General features: G+C 39.1%; 1 protein-coding gene and 1 long non-coding RNA gene across 2 annotated transcripts; one reads left to right on the top strand and one right to left on the bottom strand.

The window, feature by feature from the left end:
• Positions 1-7393: 7393 nt before the first annotated feature.
• On the top strand, positions 7394-8701 carry LOC136674121 (uncharacterized protein F54H12.2-like). Its single transcript, XM_066649990.1, has one exon. The coding sequence runs from the start codon at positions 7394-7396 to the stop codon at positions 8699-8701; it is 1308 nt and encodes a 435-aa protein (XP_066506087.1).
• A 7791-nt stretch (positions 8702-16492) lies between these two features.
• Positions 16493-16857, bottom strand: LOC136673297 (uncharacterized). Its single transcript, XR_010795919.1, has 3 exons — positions 16745-16857; positions 16628-16663; positions 16493-16541 (listed from the first exon to the last, which is right to left on the bottom strand). It is a non-coding gene; the product is annotated as an uncharacterized lncRNA (long non-coding RNA).
• Between the last annotated feature and the right edge of the window lie 6148 nt (positions 16858-23005).

The following is a 23005-nucleotide window of genomic DNA, read 5'->3' as shown; positions in this document are numbered from 1 at the left end:
AGACTGTCAAAGAACAACTTGTTTTCAGCACACAGCAACTTTGCTTTTACAATCCAGTATGAAACATAAAAACACTTTCGGGCTTGCTTGCAATGAAAGGCAGATAGAGTTTTATTAGCTGAACTGCACTCCATAAGAAGGACTGTCAGAGAACAGCTTATTTCCAGCAAACTGCATCTTTGCTTATACAGACAAGAAGAACACAGAAAAACACTTTCTGGCTTGCTTGCAATGAGCACCAGAAAGACAGTTTTATTAACTGAACTGCACTCAGTATTCAAGACTGTCAAAGAACAACTTGTTTTCAGCACACGGCAACTTTGCTTTTACAATCCAGTATGAAGCATAAAAACACTTTCTGGCTTGCTTGCAATGAGCACCAGAAAGACAGTTTTATTAACTGAACTGCACTCAGTATTCAAGACTGTCAAAGAACAACATGTTTTCAGCACACGGCAACTTTGCTTTTACAATCCATTATGAAACATAAAAACACTTTCGGGCTTGCTTGTAATGAACACTAGAAAGACAGTTTTATTAACTGAACTGCACTCAGTATTCAAGACTGTCAAAGAACAACTTGTTTTCAGCACACGGCAACTTTGCTTTTACAATCCAGTATGAAGAATAAAAACACTTTCGGGCTTGCTTGCAATGAGCACCAGAAAGACAGTTTTATTAACTGAACTGAACTCAGTATTCAAGACTGTCAAAGAACAACTTGTTTTCAGCACACAGCAACTTTGCTTTTACAATCCAGTATGAAACATAAAAACACTTTCGGGCTTGCTTGCAATGAAAGGCAGAAAGAGTTTTATTAGCTGAACTGCAATCCATAAGAAAGACTGTCAGAGAACAGCTTATTTCCAGCAAACTGCATGTTTGCTTATACAGACAAGTAGAACACAGAAAAACACTTTCTGGCTTGTTTGCAATGAGCACCAGAAAGACAGTTTTATTAACTGAACTGCACTCAGTATTCAAGACTGTCAAAGAACAACATGTTTTCAGCACACGGCAACTTTGCTTTTACAATCCAGTATGAAGCATAAAAACACTTTCGGGCTTGCTTGCAATGAAAGGCAGAAAGAGTTTTATTAGCTGAACTGCACTCCATAAGAAAGACTGTCAGAGTACAGCTTATTTCCAGCAAACTGCATCTTTGTTCATACTAACAAGTAGAACACAGAAAAACACTTTCGGGCTTGCTTGTAATGAACACTAGAAAGACAGTTTTATTAACTGAACTGCACTCAGTATTCAAGACTGTCAAAGAACAACTTGTTTTCAGCACACGGCAACTTTGCTTTTACAATCCAGTATTAAGCATAAAAACACTTTCGGGCTTGCTTGCAATGAGCACCAGAAAGACAGTTTTATTAACTGAACTGCACTCAGTATTCAAGACTGTCAAAGAACAACTCGTTTTCAGCACACGGCAACTTTGCTTTTACAATCCAGTATGAAGCATAAAAACACTTTCGGGCTTGCTTGCAATGAGCACCAGAAAGACATTTTTATTAACTGAACTGCACTCAGTATTCAAGACTGTCAAAGAACAACTTGTTTTCAGCACACAGCAACTTTGCTTTTACAATCCAGTATGAAACATAAAAACACTTTCGGGCTTGCTTGCAATGAAAGGCAGAAAGAGTTTTATTAGCTGAACTGCACTCCATAAGAAAGACTGTCAGAGTACAGCTTATTTCCAGCAAACTGCATCTTTGTTCATACTAACAAGCAGGACACAGAAAAACACTTTCTGGCTTGCTTGTAATGAACACCAGAAAGACAGTTTTATTAACTGAACTGCACTCAGTATTCAAGACTGTCAAAGAACAACATGTTTTCAGCACACGGCAACTTTGCTTTCACAATCCAGTATGAAGCATAAAAACACTTTCGGGCTTGCTTGCAATGAGCACCAGAAAGACAGTTTTATTAACTGAACTGCACTCAGTATTCAAGACTGTCAAAGAACAACTTGTTTTCAGCACACAGCAACTTTGCTTTTACAATCCAGTATGAAACATAAAAACACTTTCGGGCTTGCTTGCAATGAAAGGCAGAAAGAGTTTTATTAGCTGAACTGCACTCCATAAGAAAGACTGTCAGAGTACAGCTTATTTCCAGCAAACTGCATCTTTGTTCATACTAACAAGTAGAACACAGAAAAACACTTTCTGGCTTGCTTGTAATGAACACCAGAAAGACAGTTTTATTAACTGAACTGCACTCAGTATTCAAGACTGTCAAAGAACAACTTGTTTTCAGCACACGGCAACTTTGCTTTTACAATCCAGTATGAAACATAAAAACACTTTCGGGCTTGCTTGCAATGAAAGGCAGATAGAGTTTTATTAGCTGAACTGCACTCCATAAGAAGGACTGTCAGAGAACAGCTTATTTCCAGCAAACTGCATCTTTGCTTATACAGACAAGAAGAACACAGAAAAACACTTTCTGGCTTGCTTGCAATGAGCACCAGAAAGACAGTTTTATTAACTGAACTGCACTCAGTATTCAAGACTGTCAAAGAACAACTTGTTTTCAGCACACGGCAACTTTGCTTTTACAATCCAGTATGAAGCATAAAAACACTTTCTGGCTTGCTTGCAATGAGCACCAGAAAGACAGTTTTATTAACTGAACTGCACTCAGTATTCAAGACTGTCAAAGAACAACATGTTTTCAGCACACGGCAACTTTGCTTTTACAATCCATTATGAAACATAAAAACACTTTCGGGCTTGCTTGTAATGAACACTAGAAAGACAGTTTTATTAACTGAACTGCACTCAGTATTCAAGACTGTCAAAGAACAACTTGTTTTCAGCACACGGCAACTTTGCTTTTACAATCCAGTATGAAGAATAAAAACACTTTCGGGCTTGCTTGCAATGAGCACCAGAAAGACAGTTTTATTAACTGAACTGAACTCAGTATTCAAGACTGTCAAAGAACAACTTGTTTTCAGCAAACAGCAACTTTGCTTTTACAATCCAGTATGAAACATAAAAACACTTTCGGGCTTGCTTGCAATGAAAGGCAGAAAGAGTTTTATTAGCTGAACTGCAATCCATAAGAAAGACTGTCAGAGAACAGCTTATTTCCAGCAAACTGCATGTTTGCTTATACAGACAAGTAGAACACAGAAAAACACTAGTAGTATATATCCTACACCTTCTGTCAAACACCTCTGTGAATGATTTATGACCCCTTGATTTATGACCCCTGATTTATGACCCAGGTGACAGGTCAGTACAGGATGTCCTTATATGGGCTTCCCCTCACACCTACACCCACCCCCCTGACACCCTCACACCCCCCAACATGTTGGGGGTGGTTGTGCTTGCATATGTATTTAAAATGACCCTGGTGGATTTCTATGGCTAAACGCTTTTTAAAATGTCTACAGTGTGTGTAAATCAGTCTCTTTTAAGAGAATCTGCAGTTACACCAACTATTAGTTCTGAAACCAACGTTGCTTTTGCGCCAAGGAAGAAACGGCGTGGTAAAGCATTTGGTAGCAGCCCTCGCGAATATTTTAGGGATGTTAAAATTAACCTGTTTGATTCTCGGGCTTATGACGTTTGTGGGATGGTCAAAAGTGGATCAACGCCTTCCAGTGATGTCTGTTAAAAGAAACATAAGCCGACACTGAAACCACACGAAGTCAAGACACGAACAACACGCAAGCCATCATGTTTGAGGACATTCTTCCAGCAGACCATCCCGACACCCGTGGACCTATGTGGTGTGAAAATTATCGACTGTCGGACATTGAATATACGCCGATTGACACGGGTCATGGGGTTGTAAACTACAGCTATGGTGAATCGACGGCGGTTGCCAAAGCGGTATCAGACAACAGTTTGTTGGGTCAATATGGTGATGAACTCAGTTGTGTGGACATTGCGAACCCGCATGTTTTTCGACAAGACCCGGTGGATGATTTGGCAACGTTGATGGCTAGACAACTGACAATCGCTGAAGCTCCTGAAGACAACGCTATATCTGCTCCGATTGATGTGGTGGACGGGCAAGTAAGCTCTACGGCGCTAAAACTGATAAAGTCCACTGTCATTGTAATCCTACAACACATCATAAACAACAAGCTGAAGGAAACATGTCTTGGTTGTGAAGTGGATCACCCTAGTCAACTTCGACATTCGTGTCTGTTTGAACCTGATATCTTCTTTTTTGAAAAATACTATAAAGATATAACAAGGACATTGTTCACGCCCGCCTTAAAACATGCCATAGCTGGGCTTCTAAAGTGTTTTGGAATAGAACTACCCCTTCTAAAAATTCAAGGATGTGTTGAAACAGTCGTCTGTGAATTACAATGCGAGCCGTACATTGTGGAAAAGCTGCAGGAACTAAGAGAAAGTCTGATTGATCAAACCTCTGAACAGTTTGTCAGCGATGCCGTTGACTGTTGGGAAGGTGATTCAAAGACTTGCAGAGCTGTTTAAGTGAAAATGGGGATAGTTTGCGGACACCAAAGTCTGTCAAAGCGTGTGCTGAAACACCGTGTGAACTGCGAATTGACACGTTTGTTGTATAAATGTATTGACGATAGTGTGGATGATTTTACACTCATTAATAGTGTGTATGATGTCAATGTTAAACGTTTACAAAATTTCAAGAACCAAATGAATATTGTTAAATCAACATCGCATGATTGGTGTCATTTGACACAGTTATGTATAGATTCTGACGAAACAACCCTTGTGACTATTAGTAAATTACTGTCTCTCATGCCTAAGAGTGAAAATGTGGTAAAAATTGGTTATGTGCTTTGTCTATGTACATATATAATAGACATTTGTGTGATAAAACTTTCAACAAAGAAACCGATTGATGTTTGTAAAGTGATTGAAACATTTGTTGAATATCTAGTTGAGAAAAATGTAGATGTGTGTGCAAACTTTTTAGATTTCATTGATGCATTGTGAATAAAACAGTCAAACAAACAAATCTGGGGTCATTATTTTCAACAATGTCATCTATCGACACATCAAATCTTATGAGAACGGTATATTACACGCCGTCTAATTCTGGTTCATTAGGCGGTAAAAATCGTTTGAAACGGGGTGTTTTAGAGAATACAGGATTGTGTCTGTCTGATCAACAGGTTTCAGACTGGTTATCTGGAGAGGATGCATACACACTCCACAAACCCATACGACATAATTACAAAAGAAACCGGGTTATAGTATATGGCATTGACGCTCAATTCCAAGCTGATCTTGTTGATATGAGTGCGTATTCTAGGGAAAATGACGGATATAAATATATGTTGACATGTATTGACGTGTTCAGCAAATATGCGTGGGCTCGACTGTTAAAAAATAAGTCTGGTATAGAAGTCTCAAAGGCATTTGCGAACATATTAGAAGAAGGCAGAGTTCCTCAAAAGTTACAGACTGACAGGGGTAAAGAGTTTTTCAACAAACATTTTCAAAATTTAGTATCAAAAAACAAAATCACACATTTTGCTACAGGTAGTGAGCTAAAAGCCAGTGTCATAGAGCGGTTTAATAGAACGCTAAAAAGTCGTATGTGGCGTTATCTAACAGCTGTAAACTCCAAAAGGTACATTGATGTTTTACAAGATATTATGAGCGGTTACAATAATAGTTACCACCGTAGTATCAAAACCAAGCCAGCTGATGTGACGAAAGAAAACGAATCTAGCGTGTTTAAAACGCTGTATGGTGTGAGAAACAAATTAGACAAGAAAACCATATTTAAGTACAAGACTGGTGACGTTGTGCGTATTTCTAAAGTCAGGGGTCCGTTTACAAAGGGGTATGAGGAGAACTATACACAGGAGTTTTTCACTATATCAGAATGTATCCGACGACAACCACCCGTTTATAAATTGAAAGATTATGACGGTGACATTATACACGGCCGTTTCTATGAAGAAGAGTTGCAAAAAATACGCATGTCTACAGAAAAAGCATTCAAAGTTGAAAAGATTTTGGATAAAAAAAAACAGGGTAGAAAAACAATGGTTTTAGTGAAATGGTTAGGTTGGCCGTCAAAATTTAACAGCTGGGTTCCTGAAAATGATGTTGTGGACATACAAAGGCCTTAAAAGGTGTTGTACTTTGTGAACTAGTTCATTTACATCAAAGGACAAATATGGGGGACAATGGTTTTTGCGTCACACTGCCGAGCAATTCGTCTATGTCGGTATACCCCGATAATCAAATTTCTAATTATAGAACAAAACTAGCAAAACCAATCGATCTAAAAGGTGACTGGGAAGTAGGGGTGATAGAGTTTCAATACCCACGAACGTGGACAACCTTTTGTGAGCTAGATGCCACATTTAGCGTAATTGATAAAAAATCTGGCAAAACAACACAAATAACACTACCTACAGGGTATTATAACCATATACCGGCATTAGTTGCTGAGATTAATATCCATCTAGCAGACCATTCAATAGGTCTTGTTTATGACCAAATAAGTCACAGGTTATTTATTAAGACGTTATCTGATATCGGTTTGATATTTAATGGTAAACTAGCCATCATCTTGGGTTTTAAACCGGGTGTGATACTAGAGTGTGTAGTTAAAACAAATGACCCGGATGTCGTACAAAAAGAGTACGCGCCACACCCTGTCGACATCTATGGTGGTTTCTACTCAATGTTTGTTTACACAGACATTGTTGATTACCAATTAATTGGTGACAGTTTTGTACCTCTGTTAAGATGTGTACATATATCAGGGAACAACCATGATATTGTCACAGTTAGATACAGTAAGCCACACTACGTGTCGACAACAAAATCACAGATAAACGATATCGCTATAGAAGTGAAAACCGATCAGAACCAGCACGTAAATTTTTCTTATGGGAAAGTGGTTGTAAAGCTACACTTTAGACCTGTAAAACAAGGAATTAGGTTTTGAAAATGGAATCTTTCAACAGACTGGCCATGGATCCTGAACGTTACGTTTCTTACTATCAAAGTCAGGCCGGAGGCCACATGCCCGGCTATACAGGTAGCCCAACAATGTATGGTGCGGGATTTGGTGGGATTTTTAGAAATTTATTCAGAATGGCTATACCGTTGTTCAAGAAGGGTTTTAATATAGCCAAACCACATCTAAAAACAGCTGCTAAAAACATTGTAAGCGATGTTGTCAGTAACGGTCTGACGCGTATGATGGCACACAATCAAGATGGGTCGGGTATGTTGGTGATGGCTCGAAAATCTGTGAAACGACCCCCTGGTAAGAGGCGTGGCCGTCCTGCTAAGAAAACCAAGCTTGAGATGAAAAAACACATAGTGTCAAAAAGAAAGAGTAAGGGGAAGCAGACAACAACCTCGACCTGTAGGAAACCTGTTAAAACCATTTTCTGATCATGGCTCTACTTCATCGCATGTCTGAGGAGTGTATTAAATCAGAACTGGACTTGTTTACAGTACCTTTAACACAAACCGCTATTGAGAAAAACACTTATGTCGAAATTCCGCCGCTGTCAGCAATATCCGACACAGCCCCACTGGAGTTTTTCATAGCCGGCCATGGTGAAGATTATATGGATCTAAATAACACACTATTATACCTTCGTCTTAAAATCACAAAACCTGACGGAAGCGACATTGATGACGGAGCCGCTGTGGGGTTGATAAACTATCCTGGAGCTACAATATTTTCACAGGTCGACGTGTCCCTAGGAGACAGGCTGGTATCACAGAGTTCAAGTACCTACCCATACCGTAGCATGATAGAATGTCTCGCCAACTATGGTCGGGACACCCTGGAAACTGTCTTCTCTGCAGGCCTCTTTTATCTGGACACTGCAGGGCATATGGATGAAACAAACCCCGCAAGGAACAATCGCGGTTTGGCAAAGAGGGCCGCATTTACAAACGCTAGTAATGTGGTAGAACTGCTGACCCCGATTCATAGCGACATATTTTTTCAGGAGAAATTGATGCTTAACGGTGTTGATATAAAAATACGCATGACTCGTAATAAGGATGATTTCTGTCTAATGCGGCATGACGCGTTAGCATACAAAGTGAATATTCTCTCTGCATCGTTATTTGTCAAAAAAGTATCTGTGTCACCAGCTGTAAGGTTGGGTCATGCCCAGACATTGTTGTCAACAACGGCTAAATACCCCATTGACAGAGTGTGTCTAAAAAATTTTTCCATACCTGCTGGAACACGTGTTTCTAACCAAGAAAATTTGTTCTTGGGGACTCTACCTAAGTCTATGATAATAGCCATGGTTGATAATGATGCATTCACAGGCGCCTATAATAAAAACCCCTTCGCGTTTAAACATTACAACTTGGAGTTTCTTGCGGTCTATTTAGACGGCCAACAATTTCCAGCCAAACCACACCAACCCGATTTCCACACTGGTTCCGCCGTGCGCGAATTCTTCCAGTTAGCGCTTGCATCTGGAAGACATCTGAAAAACCAGGCATTGCCAATTGATAGGCAGGATTTCCTACAGGGTTACACTCTGTATGCTTTTAACCTCACACCTGATGAAGAATGCGGTCAACACGTGTCTTTGGTCAAATCAGGTAATATTAGACTGGAGGTTCGTTTCAGACAGCCGCTCCCGCATACTGTAAATTTGGTTGTGTATGCTGTTTTTGACAGCATCATTGAAATCTCTAACCGAAGACAAGTTTTAGTGGATTATTACTAATGAATACGTTGGAGCTGTCTGCTGTAATGGACAAAGTGGCTGTTAACACACATTTTCTCGGTGTGTTAGCATGTGACCAATTACCAACAAATGGTATATGGAAATTACCTGTGACGGCTATTGTCAATACACACTCATCTGATCTTCCTGGCGAACATTGGCTTGCTATCTACATAAGTGAAGACCGTGTCGGGTGTTTTTTTGACAGTTTTGGAAATGCACCTACCTATGACAAGTTCCCTAAAATTATTAGTGATTTCCTTAAAACAACATGCACGACTTTGAGGTATTCTACCAGACAAGTTCAAGATTTTACATCAACTACATGCGGTCAACATTGTGTGTTTTTTCTATACCACATGGTTAGACTGTGTAATTATGAAGAAGTGATGTCAAAATATGGTTTTAATTTAACTAAAAATGACAATATGGTTTCAGCCTTTGTGAAACATTTGTATCCGTGTGTTTGTAAGAACAGGTCGTTTATTTGTATACAACATGTTCAAAAAGGAGAGATGTTTATTGTATAACCCTGTGTAGTGTAAAGCTGACGAATAAAAACACTGATTTTCAAAAAAGATTTTCAACTCTGGTTCGTTTATTTACAAATATACATGTAACAATAATAAAACAACAAATGACAGTTTTCAAACAATGTGAAAAATATTCAAAACAATCAATTAAACAACACAATCACACACACATCAAATAAAATAAAAATAAAATATATAACAATTAGAAGTTTAACCAAACACTTCTGTCTAAAACGGGGGAGTGAAATCTGGGGTGTTCAACACTCTTAACAGGCGATTGCAAAGTGCCTTTCACTGGTGTAGCATAATCAGCAGACTTTTTATTTTTTAACAAATTAATTTTTTGTCTGACAAACTTATTTGGTATGGTAGAAAGAGGGATGTTTAAAACAGCAAAAGCCTCTAGAAACTCGCTCCACCCCTGAGGTCTACGATCATCGCTAACACGGTGTGCGGCGGTGATGCTTTTCACCAAGTCCAGAATATGTGACCCTGGGATCGTACGTCCATTTAAGACAAATTCTCCTAATTCATTCCAGGAAGACACATCTTTTGATTTAGACATTGTATCTAAAACATACTGAACATTCTGTCTGCTTCGCGAAGATACATTTCTAAGAACATCATCGAGTATGGAATGTTTGTTACCAGTCTGATCGACAACATTTATTTCCTTATTAACAGTATCCGCATGCGGCAATGACAATGTTAAAGTATTGGTCTCCATATCACCATGTTTAGCGATGGTTAAATATCTCTGTAACACGGATGTATAAAGTTTGGCCTTCTCGTGGGGGTCGAGATCCCTCCTGGCCAAAATATCTCTGATCGACACGTCCAAATCATTTTCTACAATTTGTCGGACAGCGCCCCGACTGTTATCACTCTTTAACTTATCCAACTGGTGCTGAGGTACCAAAAATAATTTTTCAGCATACTCCATGTCTTCAGTTTATCTCCCCGCTATCAAGCTTGCTATAAATGGTAAAGCAACGCTTAACAATGGTAAAAGAAAGCCGCCTTTCTGATTAATTATTTTCTTTTTCCGTGAAACACCAACCTTTTTATCAGCGATAAATTTAATTTCAGACTTCTTCTTCTTTAACTCTCGATATTGCGTTGATGTGAGAGGTACAGTGCCATTAAGAACATTAAGGGCAACCTCACACAGAGTTAAGATAAGTTCATTAGACGCCGTTTGTAAAATAACACGTCTCTGTGCTGGTGTGGCTTTAAATAAAAGTTTAAGAAGCGGCAGGTTTCTATATAGTCTGTCCGACATGCTGATCTATCTGCGTATTTTCGGAATGTAAACAACAGGCGTGTTTGAAAGCAGATCTGTTCTGAGACGAAAGTTTTCAGGAGTCTTAGCTTTATAATCAATTAAAAGGTGACCGAACGGCTTGCTAACAGCATTTTGAAAACATTCCATGAAAAATTTGGTGTTGCCGGGGTACATCTGTCTACCTAATACACAAACCTGATTGTTGTCTCTTGGATTTTTAAATAATATGAGATAGTTTGTATTCAAACTAATTGTCCTACTAGACTTTCCTTGAAAAAACAAATTTTGCATTAAGTAAATGGCGCTTAAATTTCTGTGATGTACATACTGTGTAAACACCTTTTCCACTTCGGCATTATTGCTGGCATCTTTCATAACATCATCAATTATTAACAAATTATTTCTGTTAAGCGGTAAAAGTGTGTCGTCACATAGCGACGTTGGTATCCCTTGAACAAAAATAATATTTCTTATCTTTAACATTTCATCATAAAGGGGTTGCCAGCAGTCATAAATGTATACTATATTTTCTATTTTATTTGAAATCAACTCATCAGAACGCTCAATCAACTGTTTTACAAAAAAAGTTTTTCCGGAATTTGATGGTCCGCTTATTACACACGAAAATGGGTGTTGTAATCTAAAATCAAACCCGTCAACATCTATCACACCTCGACTGTCTTTAGTACCCATAAGGAAGTGTTGAAAAATCAGGCAACAGGACACGTTTGTTGTACACAACTTTAAACCGCTTCACTACTGATTTGTTTTTCAGCGTGAGGTTCTTTTTATTTCTCACAATGCCGTCAGCGCGAGCAAGTATGTGTCGGCTAGTATCGCGATTCGTCACATAATTATCAACAAGGTCAATAAGTGTGTCGAGTCTAATAACTTTTGAGTTTTCAGAATTTAGCGTAATGCCCTTTGCTTTCATGCATGTTTTACCGCCAGCTGTAAGATAACCGTACGTCTTAGGACCTCCCGAGCAGAACTCTGTAATGTAATCACCACCACCAATCTCGTCTGTCAAATCGCCTAAATAAGGCCCCAGAGTGGGTTCCCAATCACCTTCACGAGAAACAAAAATAACACTGTCAGTGTCGCTATACAACAATCTGTCTCCCAATTTATCCATTAGATTATACAATTCTAAACGAGCGTGCGCTGTTGTAAATGCGCCGAGGAATACATTAATATCACGTGTTGGACAGCTGTCTCCAGCCGAATAGCACCACTGAATCAATGCTGCGGTGTCAGACACAAATGAAAAGTGTTTAACCTCATAGCCGTCACCAAAGATGTGTTGTGAAAACTGTTCAGGGTCCGTTAACACTTCAGACACGGGCAGGTTTTCCCTCATTGAAAAACGGCCCCACAAGCTGTTTAACAACAATTTGTTAATAGAGCGACGCGCCTGGTTAAGGCATATCTTTTCAGGATTCAGTTGGATATTTTCCTTTTCAAAATAATCCCTGATGTATTCGGCCCTCTCTTCCTCTGTGACAGCATGTGCTGGATAACCACTGGCCTCCTGCTTGTACTGTAAAAACGTCTTTACATACTCACAGAACAATGTCTCTGAACTGTCTGGGAAATGCCAAACTTCATGGATTTTTGCAACTACATACCCTTTCTCAACAGCCTTCACTAGTTCAATACTGACCCATGACCCCGTTATAGATCTCTCTTCATCACTATGCATACATGAATGCAACTGGTTTTCGTGCTCGGCACATGTGCGGCACAGCGGGAACATTAACTTTCCATTACAACGGTATGGTAAAACAGGGTGAAGGAGTTTTCTTGGCGGATATACTGTTGCCTTGACTAGACCATAGTAATCCTCAAGAGGTTGAAAGTCTTTGAAAAATATTTGGGGGTGCCCTACTGGGTATTTCTTCCGGGCCTGGCAGAATGGGTACAAGCTGGTGAAGTCCAAATATCTAATCTTCTCACCCTCCTTTGCTTTGTAATACAAATTATACGCATTTGTTCGACCACCAAAAAGTGCGTCTCTTGGTTTGAGCCTTTCAGGAGCTGTGTAATTAGAAATGAACGTGGCAACATCCAAATCATCCCTCTTAGCAGATGCCCACTGACATTCCCACATCACTTCAACTTCTAGACCATATGCACGAACAAGCGTCTCCACCTTGGTATCAAACCGCATTCGCAAATCTCCATACAAGACCTTTGACATAGGATGGCACTGGTTCGGGTTGTAACGACATTCATGACCATGATGCATGCAACCATTAAATTCTAAAGCTTTTCGCACACCATCTTTTTCATAATAACCATCCACATAATATGCGCCAAACTTCATTTCCCCGTGAGTTAAAGCGTGGTGCATATCAACATCTCTTACATGCTTAACATACTCAAGCCATTCAATAGAGACGTTAGAGAATGTCTTGTGCTGGTTAATGTATGCGTTGTTGTGTGTCAGCGCCAGCGTGTCTTTTGGTAGAAAATGTGTTTTGTATACTGCCATACAACATGATGCTAATGTCGTATAATTAAACGGGTCTAGCTTTGTGCACTGAATGAATTCTTCGCGATACTTGATACATGCTTCGCGCAGTAAAACAACGTCGTTCCTGCCGTAAACATACAACTCCTTTTGGAAGTCAAAAACACCGTTTGAGACTGTGTCGTACCATTCGTCAAACTCTTTTTTACCTTTGTCGTTCATAGTGTCATAACCATAAAAACCCTTTTCAGGGTATGGCCCCACATAGTTCTCATTTTGTTTTAAATTGAATTTGTGTGGGAAATGTCCTTTCTCGGAGCATGTTAGATTTAAGGCTGATGTTGTTTTAGCCAAACGCATTGGAATGAATGAATATGAGTCTATGTAACGTTGTTTGTATGTTTCATCATACATGGAGATCAGTCTACACCCCATCATGGTAATTTTGACAGCGACACCCACACTAGAAAAATATTCCAATAATAGAAAATTGTCAAAACCGGCCGCATTGTGTGCTAACCATGTGTACCCTTGATATTTGAGCTGTCTAAACTTTCTCATAAGCCTTTCTATGCAGTCAGACCCCTCTGCAGTGAATTCTGTACCATCATATGTAATAGCGCAGACAAAATTAGCTTCATGCTTTCCATTTTCAAAGCGTGTCTCAAAGTCGAAAAAGATGTAGGAATTACTGGGTTCTTTTATTTTGATCGGCTGTATGTAACATTCATGTGTGGTGTCCGATATTAAATCTTCACCACAATGAACACAACGACCCGACACACACTTGTGGGGTTTTGGTTTTATTAAACTTACGTGATAACGATGGCCACATTTTTTGCAATACTTAGTTAGATTGCATGAGGATGCTATCACCCCTGTAATAGACTGTTGTTTTTGTTTCTTATGCTGCTCATAGCAATAGACAGACTTGCAGTAACGCGAACAGTCATCACAATATTTCACACGCCTGGGGTGTTTGTGACACATCGCATCTTGACACACATCGCAACTATATTTACAGCTATGATCTCTGGCGTTAGTGTAGCCCGTATAACAAAACGTGCAAACATGCGGCACCCCCATGAACGCTTTCAAATTTTTTACCAAATAATAATGACCGTCATGGAGGTACAGAAACGCAGTCTTGGTATGTGGTTTGTCTTTGGTTTGGTACTTTTCTAATTTACCCGAACGACTCTTGTGGAACACAACTATTTTAATACCATACTTATATTCAAAACGACCAATATCATTAAAACCTACTCTATGGTCACGTGTGTAGCCAATGTTTATCTGTATCTGTTCGGCTATAGGTTCTAATGTGTTATGTGGTACATGCGGATTCAGAAAAAGAGCAATGCAGATTGCAAAACACAGATTGTTTGAGATGTTTGTTGGGCAGAAAAGATTCAGTCTGTTCCTTTTGATCACCTGATCGTGTGCTAGGTCACGCACCTTACGACGAACACCACCATTTTTACCTACGACTATCGAGACAGTCAGAGCCAAACTCTCATCCGTTTTAATACTGTTATTGCTCTGCATAACCCTTTCAATAGCGTCTGAAAATCTGTCCACACTGTAACCGTCCCTTGAAGACAACACCGTGTTTACATCAGATGTTAAACTACTACCTCTTAGGGTGATGTCGATAACACCACCATCACCAGCCAAGACCCTGGAGAATGACACAATTTCTGACAACACATCGTGTATATAGGACGTGTATGAAGCTATGTCTGTGGATGGCGCGTCATGTAAATTCAGCATCCGGTGAAGCACAACGCTGTTAAACCGATTCCTAGACACTATGGTATAATCGTCTACAACACCACCATTTCTCACCAATTCTGCTATATGACCGTCAGATAAACCAAAGTTAGGAGCTGTTGGGTCAAATGCTGAATGTCCAGGTGTTGTCACACCGCTACCTGTTTGTTCATTGTTTATGTGTTGTGTATTATTTTGAATATCATTTTCTAGGTCTGCTATAGCCATGTCACATTCTTCGATAAGACAGTGTAGTTTTTCACTTGGAGACAACCGCCCCCAAGCATCATATGTTGCGTCATCACATGCAAAATCTGTTGATTGTTCGCCACTACTATCATATCTACAACGCTTAACCGGTTGTGTATGTGATGCTTGTCTTGTGTTTGTTAACCATTCGTCCAGTGTAATTTGTAATAAGCCATGTGCGTTACTGTTATCGCTGTCTTGTATGTCTACGTCTTGCTGGTTGCTAAGCGATTCAATACCCATATCATATTCGTCCATAAGACAAAGCATTTTTTCACTCGGAGACAACTGTTTCCACGCTTCATATATTGGGTCATCAAGCGCAAAATCTGTAGATGCCATGACTGTTTAGACCTATTTGGTTTTCGATACACAAATTGTTGGTTTTTAAATGTCAATGGTTTAAAAATAATGCTATTACTTTTGAATGTACGTTAATGATTTGATTTATTTAACACATACTTGAAAAAAAAAAAAAACACAGTATATTATTAACACAATAATAATAATAATAACAATTATAATATTAACTATTATCATCTACAAGACGGTCCTGCAACAGGGATCCGTGTTGATTTTTTTAACTGCAAAAGTCTGTTTAATTTATACAACAATTCTAACGCTGTTTCACTGTGCGCAACCTGTTTCTTACACAAACCATGAATATCCTTAACTAAATTGGCATTAGCTGTTTGTTCTTTACACAAGGCTTCAATACATTCAAACTGTTTCTGAATAATATTGTCACGCCTGCGGTTTAAAGCAGCCTGCCTACGCTGTTCAATAGAGATTTTAGCGATCTCCTGTGACATCTGTCTCATCAACGTTATAAGCTCAACAGGGTTGTTAGCACAATTACAACCCCCCACCTGGTTTTGTTGTTGTTGTTGTTGTTGTTGTTGTTGTTGTTGTTCGTGATCTTGATTGGATTTTATTTCATCCGTAACAGAGTCCCCAGGTTCGATCAGAGCATCATTTAACACATCATTCGGCACAACAGCAGCACCGTTGTCCTCCTTTACTGTAAAGCTGTTATCATTCCATGTTTTAAATAACTCATCAGACCATCCAGCGGCGCACAGACCAGGATCAACACAGTCCTCATACACCGACAGATCGAAAATGTCCAAATCTATGAACAGATAAAATAATGAAACACTCGTTAACACACAAACCTCATGTTATAAATAATACAAATAATATTTAAATTTGTGTTTTTATTACCGTTTGTTTTGTGGATATCGTCCAATCTAAGACGTTTACCACTACTTGAGCGCGATGTTTGAGCACCACCAGATCCAAAACTACCACGTTTTCCTTGTGGAACAGGCACCCTGATGTCCCTTGGGACGCTTTGATTGGCTCGGGTGGGACTGCTTGTTAAACACGGCGTAAATGTTTGCGGCGCTTGGTCGTTGTTGGCGTACGTAGCATCCAATGGTTCAACAACGGCAGAGGTGCCGGAAACAACTTCAAACCCTGGCGGTGTTAAGAGATTTGTTTCTTCAACCAAACGTGTCAACCCTACTACAGAGAACATATAAATTACACACTATTGCGACACACAATCAAAATATAACACCATGAGTTATAAGATGTATCAGACAACCTACCAAGAGGATTTAAATACCCCGTAGCATCCACAGTTTCTGAAGAAATGAAAAAATAATCTCATGAATAACAACTAAAATCAAAAAAGACACATAAAATAATAAAGAGCAGAGTCATACCTTCACAAAGTTGTGATAAACCTTCAATGCTCCTAATGGCACGGATGGTTTCTAACTCAGATGTACCTAGACAAGATAAACCCTGTTAAGTGGGTAAGAAAATATTATATCACCGAAATTCTGACAAAAAATTAGGTAGAAATCTGTAGTTTAACACTTACCGAAAATGAAGGAATCCATTGCGACTTCCAAATAGTGTCGGTATAGGCTTTCTCACAAACACAGGATTCAAGCTAACTATATATACATGGGGGGCTGTGGGTGTGTCAGGGGTGTGGTGTGGGTGTGAGGGGAAACCCATATAAGGGCATCCTGTACTGACCTGTCAGTCATAACCCCGAGAATCAAACTGGTTAATTTTAACACCCCTAAAATATTCGCGAGGGCTGCTACCAAATGCTTTACCACGCCGTTTCTTCCTTGGCGCAAAAGCAACGTTGGTTTCAGAACTAATAGTTGGTGTAACTGTAGATTCTCTTAAAAGAGACTGATTTACACACACTGTAGACATTTTAAAAAGCGTTTAGCCATAGAAATCCACCAGGGTCATTTTAAATACATATGCAAGCACAACCACCCCCAACATGTTGGGGGGTGTGAGGGTGTCAGGGGGGTGGGTGTAGGTGTGAGGGGAAGCCCATATAAGGACATCCTGTACTGACCTGTCACCTGGGTCATAAATCAGGGGTCATAAATCAAGGGGTCATAAATCATTCACAGAGGTGTTTGACAGAAGGTGTAGGATATATACTACTAACACTTTCTGGCTTGTTTGCAAAGAGCACCAGAAAGACAGTTTTATTAACTGAACTGCACTCAGTATTCAAGACTGTCAAAGAACAACATGTTTTCAGCACACGGCAACTTTGCTTTTACAATCCAGTATGAAGCATAAAAACACTTTCGGGCTTGCTTGCAATGAAAGGCAGAAAGAGTTTTATTAGCTGAACTGCACTCCATAAGAAAGACTGTCAGAGTACAGCTTATTTCCAGCAAACTGCATCTTTGTTCATACTAACAAGTAGAACACAGAAAAACACTTTCGGGCTTGCTTGTAATGAACACTAGAAAGACAGTTTTATTAACTGAACTGCACTCAGTATTCAAGACTGTCAAAGAACAACTTGTTTTCAGCACACGGCAACTTTGCTTTTACAATCCAGTATTAAGCATAAAAACACTTTCGGGCTTGCTTGCAATGAGCACCAGAAAGACAGTTTTATTAACTGAACTGCACTCAGTATTCAAGACTGTCAAAGAACAACTCGTTTTCAGCACACGGCAACTTTGCTTTTACAATCCAGTATGAAGCATAAAAACACTTTCGGGCTTGCTTGCAATGAGCACCAGAAAGACATTTTTATTAACTGAACTGCACTCAGTATTCAAGACTGTCAAAGAACAACTTGTTTTCAGCACACAGCAACTTTGCTTTTACAATCCAGTATGAAACATAAAAACACTTTCGGGCTTGCTTGCAATGAAAGGCAGAAAGAGTTTTATTAGCTGAACTGCACTCCATAAGAAAGACTGTCAGAGTACAGCTTATTTCCAGCAAACTGCATCTTTGTTCATACTAACAAGCAGGACACAGAAAAACACTTTCTGGCTTGCTTGTAATGAACACCAGAAAGACAGTTTTATTAACTGAACTGCACTCAGTATTCAAGACTGTCAAAGAACAACATGTTTTCAGCACACGGCAACTTTGCTTTCACAATCCAGTATGAAGCATAAAAACACTTTCGGGCTTGCTTGCAATGAGCACCAGAAAGACAGTTTTATTAACTGAACTGCACTCAGTATTCAAGACTGTCAAAGAACAACTTGTTTTCAGCACACAGCAACTTTGCTTTTACAATCCAGTATGAAACATAAAAACACTTTCGGGCTTGCTTGCAATGAAAGGCAGAAAGAGTTTTATTAGCTGAACTGCACTCCATAAGAAAGACTGTCAGAGTACAGCTTATTTCCAGCAAACTGCATCTTTGTTCATACTAACAAGTAGAACACAGAAAAACACTTTCTGGCTTGCTTGTAATGAACACCAGAAAGACAGTTTTATTAACTGAACTGCACTCAGTATTCAAGACTGTCAAAGAACAACTTGTTTTCAGCACACGGCAACTTTGCTTTTACAATCCAGTATGAAGCATAAAAACACTTTCGGGCTTGCTTGCAATGAAAGGCAGAAAGAGTTTTATTAGCTGAACTGCACTCCATAAGAAAGACTGTCAGAGTACAGCTTATTTCCAGCAAACTGCATCTTTGTTTATACTAACAAGTAGAACACAGAAAAAAAACTTTCTGGCTTGCTTGTAATGAGCACCAGAAAGACAGTTTTATTAACTGAACTGCACTCAGTATTCAAGACTGTCAAAGAACAACATGTTTTCAGCACACGGCAACTTTGCTTTCACAATCCAGTATGAAGCATAAAAACACTTTCGGGCTTGCTTGCAATGAGCACCAGAAAGACAGTTTTATTAACTGAACTGCACTCAGTATTCAAGACTGTCAAAGAACAACTTGTTTTCAGCACACAGCAACTTTGCTTTTACAATCCAGTATGAAACATAAAAACACTTTCGGGCTTGCTTGCAATGAAAGGCAGATAGAGTTTTATTAGCTGAACTGCACTCCATAAGAAGGACTGTCAGAGAACAGCTTATTTCCAGCAAACTGCATCTTTGTTTATACTAACAAGTAGAACACAGAAAAGCACTTTCTGGCTTGCTTGTAATGAGCACCAGAAAGACAGTTTTATTAACTGAACTGCACTCAGTATTCAAGACTGTCAAAGAACAACATGTTTTCAGCACACGGCAACTTTGCTTTTACAATCCATTATGAAACATAAAAACACTTTCGGGCTTGCTTGCAATGAAAGACAGAAAGAGTTTTATTAGCTGAACTGCACTCCATAAGAAAGACTGTCAGAGTACAGCTTATTTCCAGCAAACTGCATCTTTGTTTATACTAACAAATAGAACACAGAAAAACTCTTTCTGGCTTGCTTGTAATGAGCACCAGAAAGACAGTTTTATTAACTGAACTGCACTCAGTATTCAAGACTGTCAAAGAACAACTTGTTTTCAGCACACGGCAACGTTGCTTTTACAATCCAGTATGAAACATAAAAACACTTTCGGGCTTGCTTGCAATGAAAGGCAGATAGAGTTTTATTAGCTGAACTGCACTCCATAAGAAAGACTGTCAGAGAACAGCTTATTTCCAGCAAACTGCATCTTTGCTTATACAGACAAGAAGAACACAGAAAAACACTTTCTGGCTTGCTTGCAATGAGCACCAGAAAGACAGTTTTATTAACTGAACTGCACTCAGTATTCAAGACTGTCAAAGAACAACTTGTTTTCAGCACACGGCAACTTTGCTTTTACAATCCAGTATGAAGCATAAAAACACTTTCGGGCTTGCTTGCAATGAAAGGCAGAAAGAGTTTTATTAGCTGAACTGCACTCCATAAGAAAGACTGTCAGAGTACAGCTTATTTCCAGCAAACTGCATCTTTGTTCATACTAACAAGTAGAACACAGAAAAACACTTTCGGGCTTGCTTGTAATGAACACTAGAAAGACAGTTTTATTAACTGAACTGCACTCAGTATTCAAGACTGTCAAAGAACAACTTGTTTTCAGCACACGGCAACTTTGCTTTTACAATCCAGTATGAAGCATAAAAACACTTTCGGGCTTGCTTGCAATGAGCACCAGAAAGACAGTTTTATTAACTGAACTGCACTCAGTATTCAAGACTGTCAAAGAACAACTCGTTTTCAGCACACGGCAACTTTGCTTTTACAATCCAGTATGAAGCATAAAAACACTTTCGGGCTTGCTTGCAATGAGCACCAGAAAGACATTTTTATTAACTGAACTGCACTCAGTATTCAAGACTGTCAAAGAACAACTTGTTTTCAGCACACAGCAACTTTGCTTTTACAATCCAGTATGAAACATAAAAACACTTTCGGGCTTGCTTGCAATGAAAGGCAGAAAGAGTTTTATTAGCTGAACTGCACTCCATAAGAAAGACTGTCAGAGTACAGCTTATTTCCAGCAAACTGCATCTTTGTTCATACTAACAAGCAGGACACAGAAAAACACTTTCTGGCTTGCTTGTAATGAACACCAGAAAGACAGTTTTATTAACTGAACTGCACTCAGTATTCAAGACTGTCAAAGAACAACATGTTTTCAGCACACGGCAACTTTGCTTTCACAATCCAGTATGAAGCATAAAAACACTTTCGGGCTTGCTTGCAATGAGCACCAGAAAGACAGTTTTATTAACTGAACTGCACTCAGTATTCAAGACTGTCAAAGAACAACTTGTTTTCAGCACACAGCAACTTTGCTTTTACAATCCAGTATGAAACATAAAAACACTTTCGGGCTTGCTTGCAATGAAAGGCAGATAGAGTTTTATTAGCTGAACTGCACTCCATAAGAAGGACTGTCAGAGAACAGCTTATTTCCAGCAAACTGCATCTTTGCTTATACAGACAAGAAGAACACAGAAAAACACTTTCTGGCTTGCTTGCAATGAGCACCAGAAAAACAGTTTTACTAACTGAACTGCACTCAGTATTCAAGACTGTCAAAGAACAACTTGTTTTCAGCACACGGCAACTTTGCTTTTACAATCCAGTATGAAGCATAAAAACACTTTCTGGCTTGCTTGCAATGAGCACCAGAAAGACAGTTTTATTAACTGAACTGCACTCAGTATTCAAGACTGTCAAAGAACAACTTGTTTTCAGCACACGGCAACTTTGCTTTTACAATCCAGTATGAAGAATAAAAACACTTTCGGGCTTGCTTGCAATGAGCACCAGAAAGACAGTTTTATTAACTGAACTGCACTCAGTATTCAAGACTGTCAAAGAACAACTTGTTTTCAGCACACAGCAACTTTGCTTTTAAAATCCAGTATGAAACATAAAAACACTTTCGGGCTTGCTTGCAATGAAAGGCAGATAGAGTTTTATTAGCTGAACTGCACTCCATAAGAAAGACTGTCAGAGAACAGCTTATTTCCAGCAAACTGCATCTTTGCTTATACAGACAAGTAGAACACAGAAAAACACTTTCTGGCTTGTTTGCAATGAGCACCAGAAAGACAGTTTTATTAACTGAACTGCACTCAGTATTCAAGACTGTCAAAGAACAACTTGTTTTCAGCACACGGCAACTTTGCCTTTACAATCCAGTATGAAGCATAAAAACACTTTCGGGCTTGCTTGCTATGAAAGGCAGAAAGAGTTTTATTAGCTGAACTGCACTCCATAAGAAAGACTGTCAGAGTACAGCTTATTTCCAGCAAACTGCATCTTTGTTTATACTAACAAGTAGAACACAGAAAAACACTTTCTGGCTTGCTTGTAATGAGCACCAGAAAGACAGTTTTATTAACTGAACTGCACTCAGTATTCAAGACTGTCAAAGAACAACATGTTTTCAGCACACGGCAACTTTGCTTTCACAATCCAGTATGAAGCATAAAAACACTTTCGGGCTTGCTTGCAATGAGCACCAGAAAGACAGTTTTATTAACTGAACTGCACTCAGTATTCAAGACTGTCAAAGAACAACTTGTTTTCAGCACACGGCAACTTTGCTTTTACAATCCAGTATGAAGCATAAAAACACTTTCGGGCTTGCTTGCAATGAGCACCAGAAAGACAGTTTTATTAACTGAACTGAACTCAGTATTCAAGACTGTCAAAGAACAACTTGTTTTCAGCACACAGCAACTTTGCTTTTACAATCCAGTATGAAACATAAAAACACTTTCGGGCTTGCTTGCAATGAAAGGCAGAAAGAGTTTTATTAGCTGAACTGCAATCCATAAGAAAGACTGTCAGAGAACAGCTTATTTCCAGCAAACTGCATGTTTGCTTATACAGACAAGTAGAACACAGAAAAACACTTTCTGGCTTGTTTGCAATGAGCACCAGAAAGACAGTTTTATTAACTGAACTGCACTCAGTATTCAAGACTGTCAAAGAACAACATGTTTTCAGCACACGGCAACTTTGCTTTTACAATCCAGTATGAAGCATAAAAACACTTTCGGGCTTGCTTGCAATGAAAGGCAGAAAGAGTTTTATTAGCTGAACTGCACTCCATAAGAAAGACTGTCAGAGTACAGCTTATTTCCAGCAAACTGCATCTTTGTTCATACTAACAAGTAGAACACAGAAAAACACTTTCGGGCTTGCTTGTAATGAACACTAGA

The sequence above is a fragment of the Hoplias malabaricus genome, chromosome 17 (genome assembly GCF_029633855.1).
Source record: "Hoplias malabaricus isolate fHopMal1 chromosome 17, fHopMal1.hap1, whole genome shotgun sequence".
Taxonomy (NCBI): Eukaryota; Metazoa; Chordata; class Actinopteri; order Characiformes; family Erythrinidae; genus Hoplias; species Hoplias malabaricus.
This window is presented reverse-complemented; position numbering and strand designations above follow the sequence as displayed.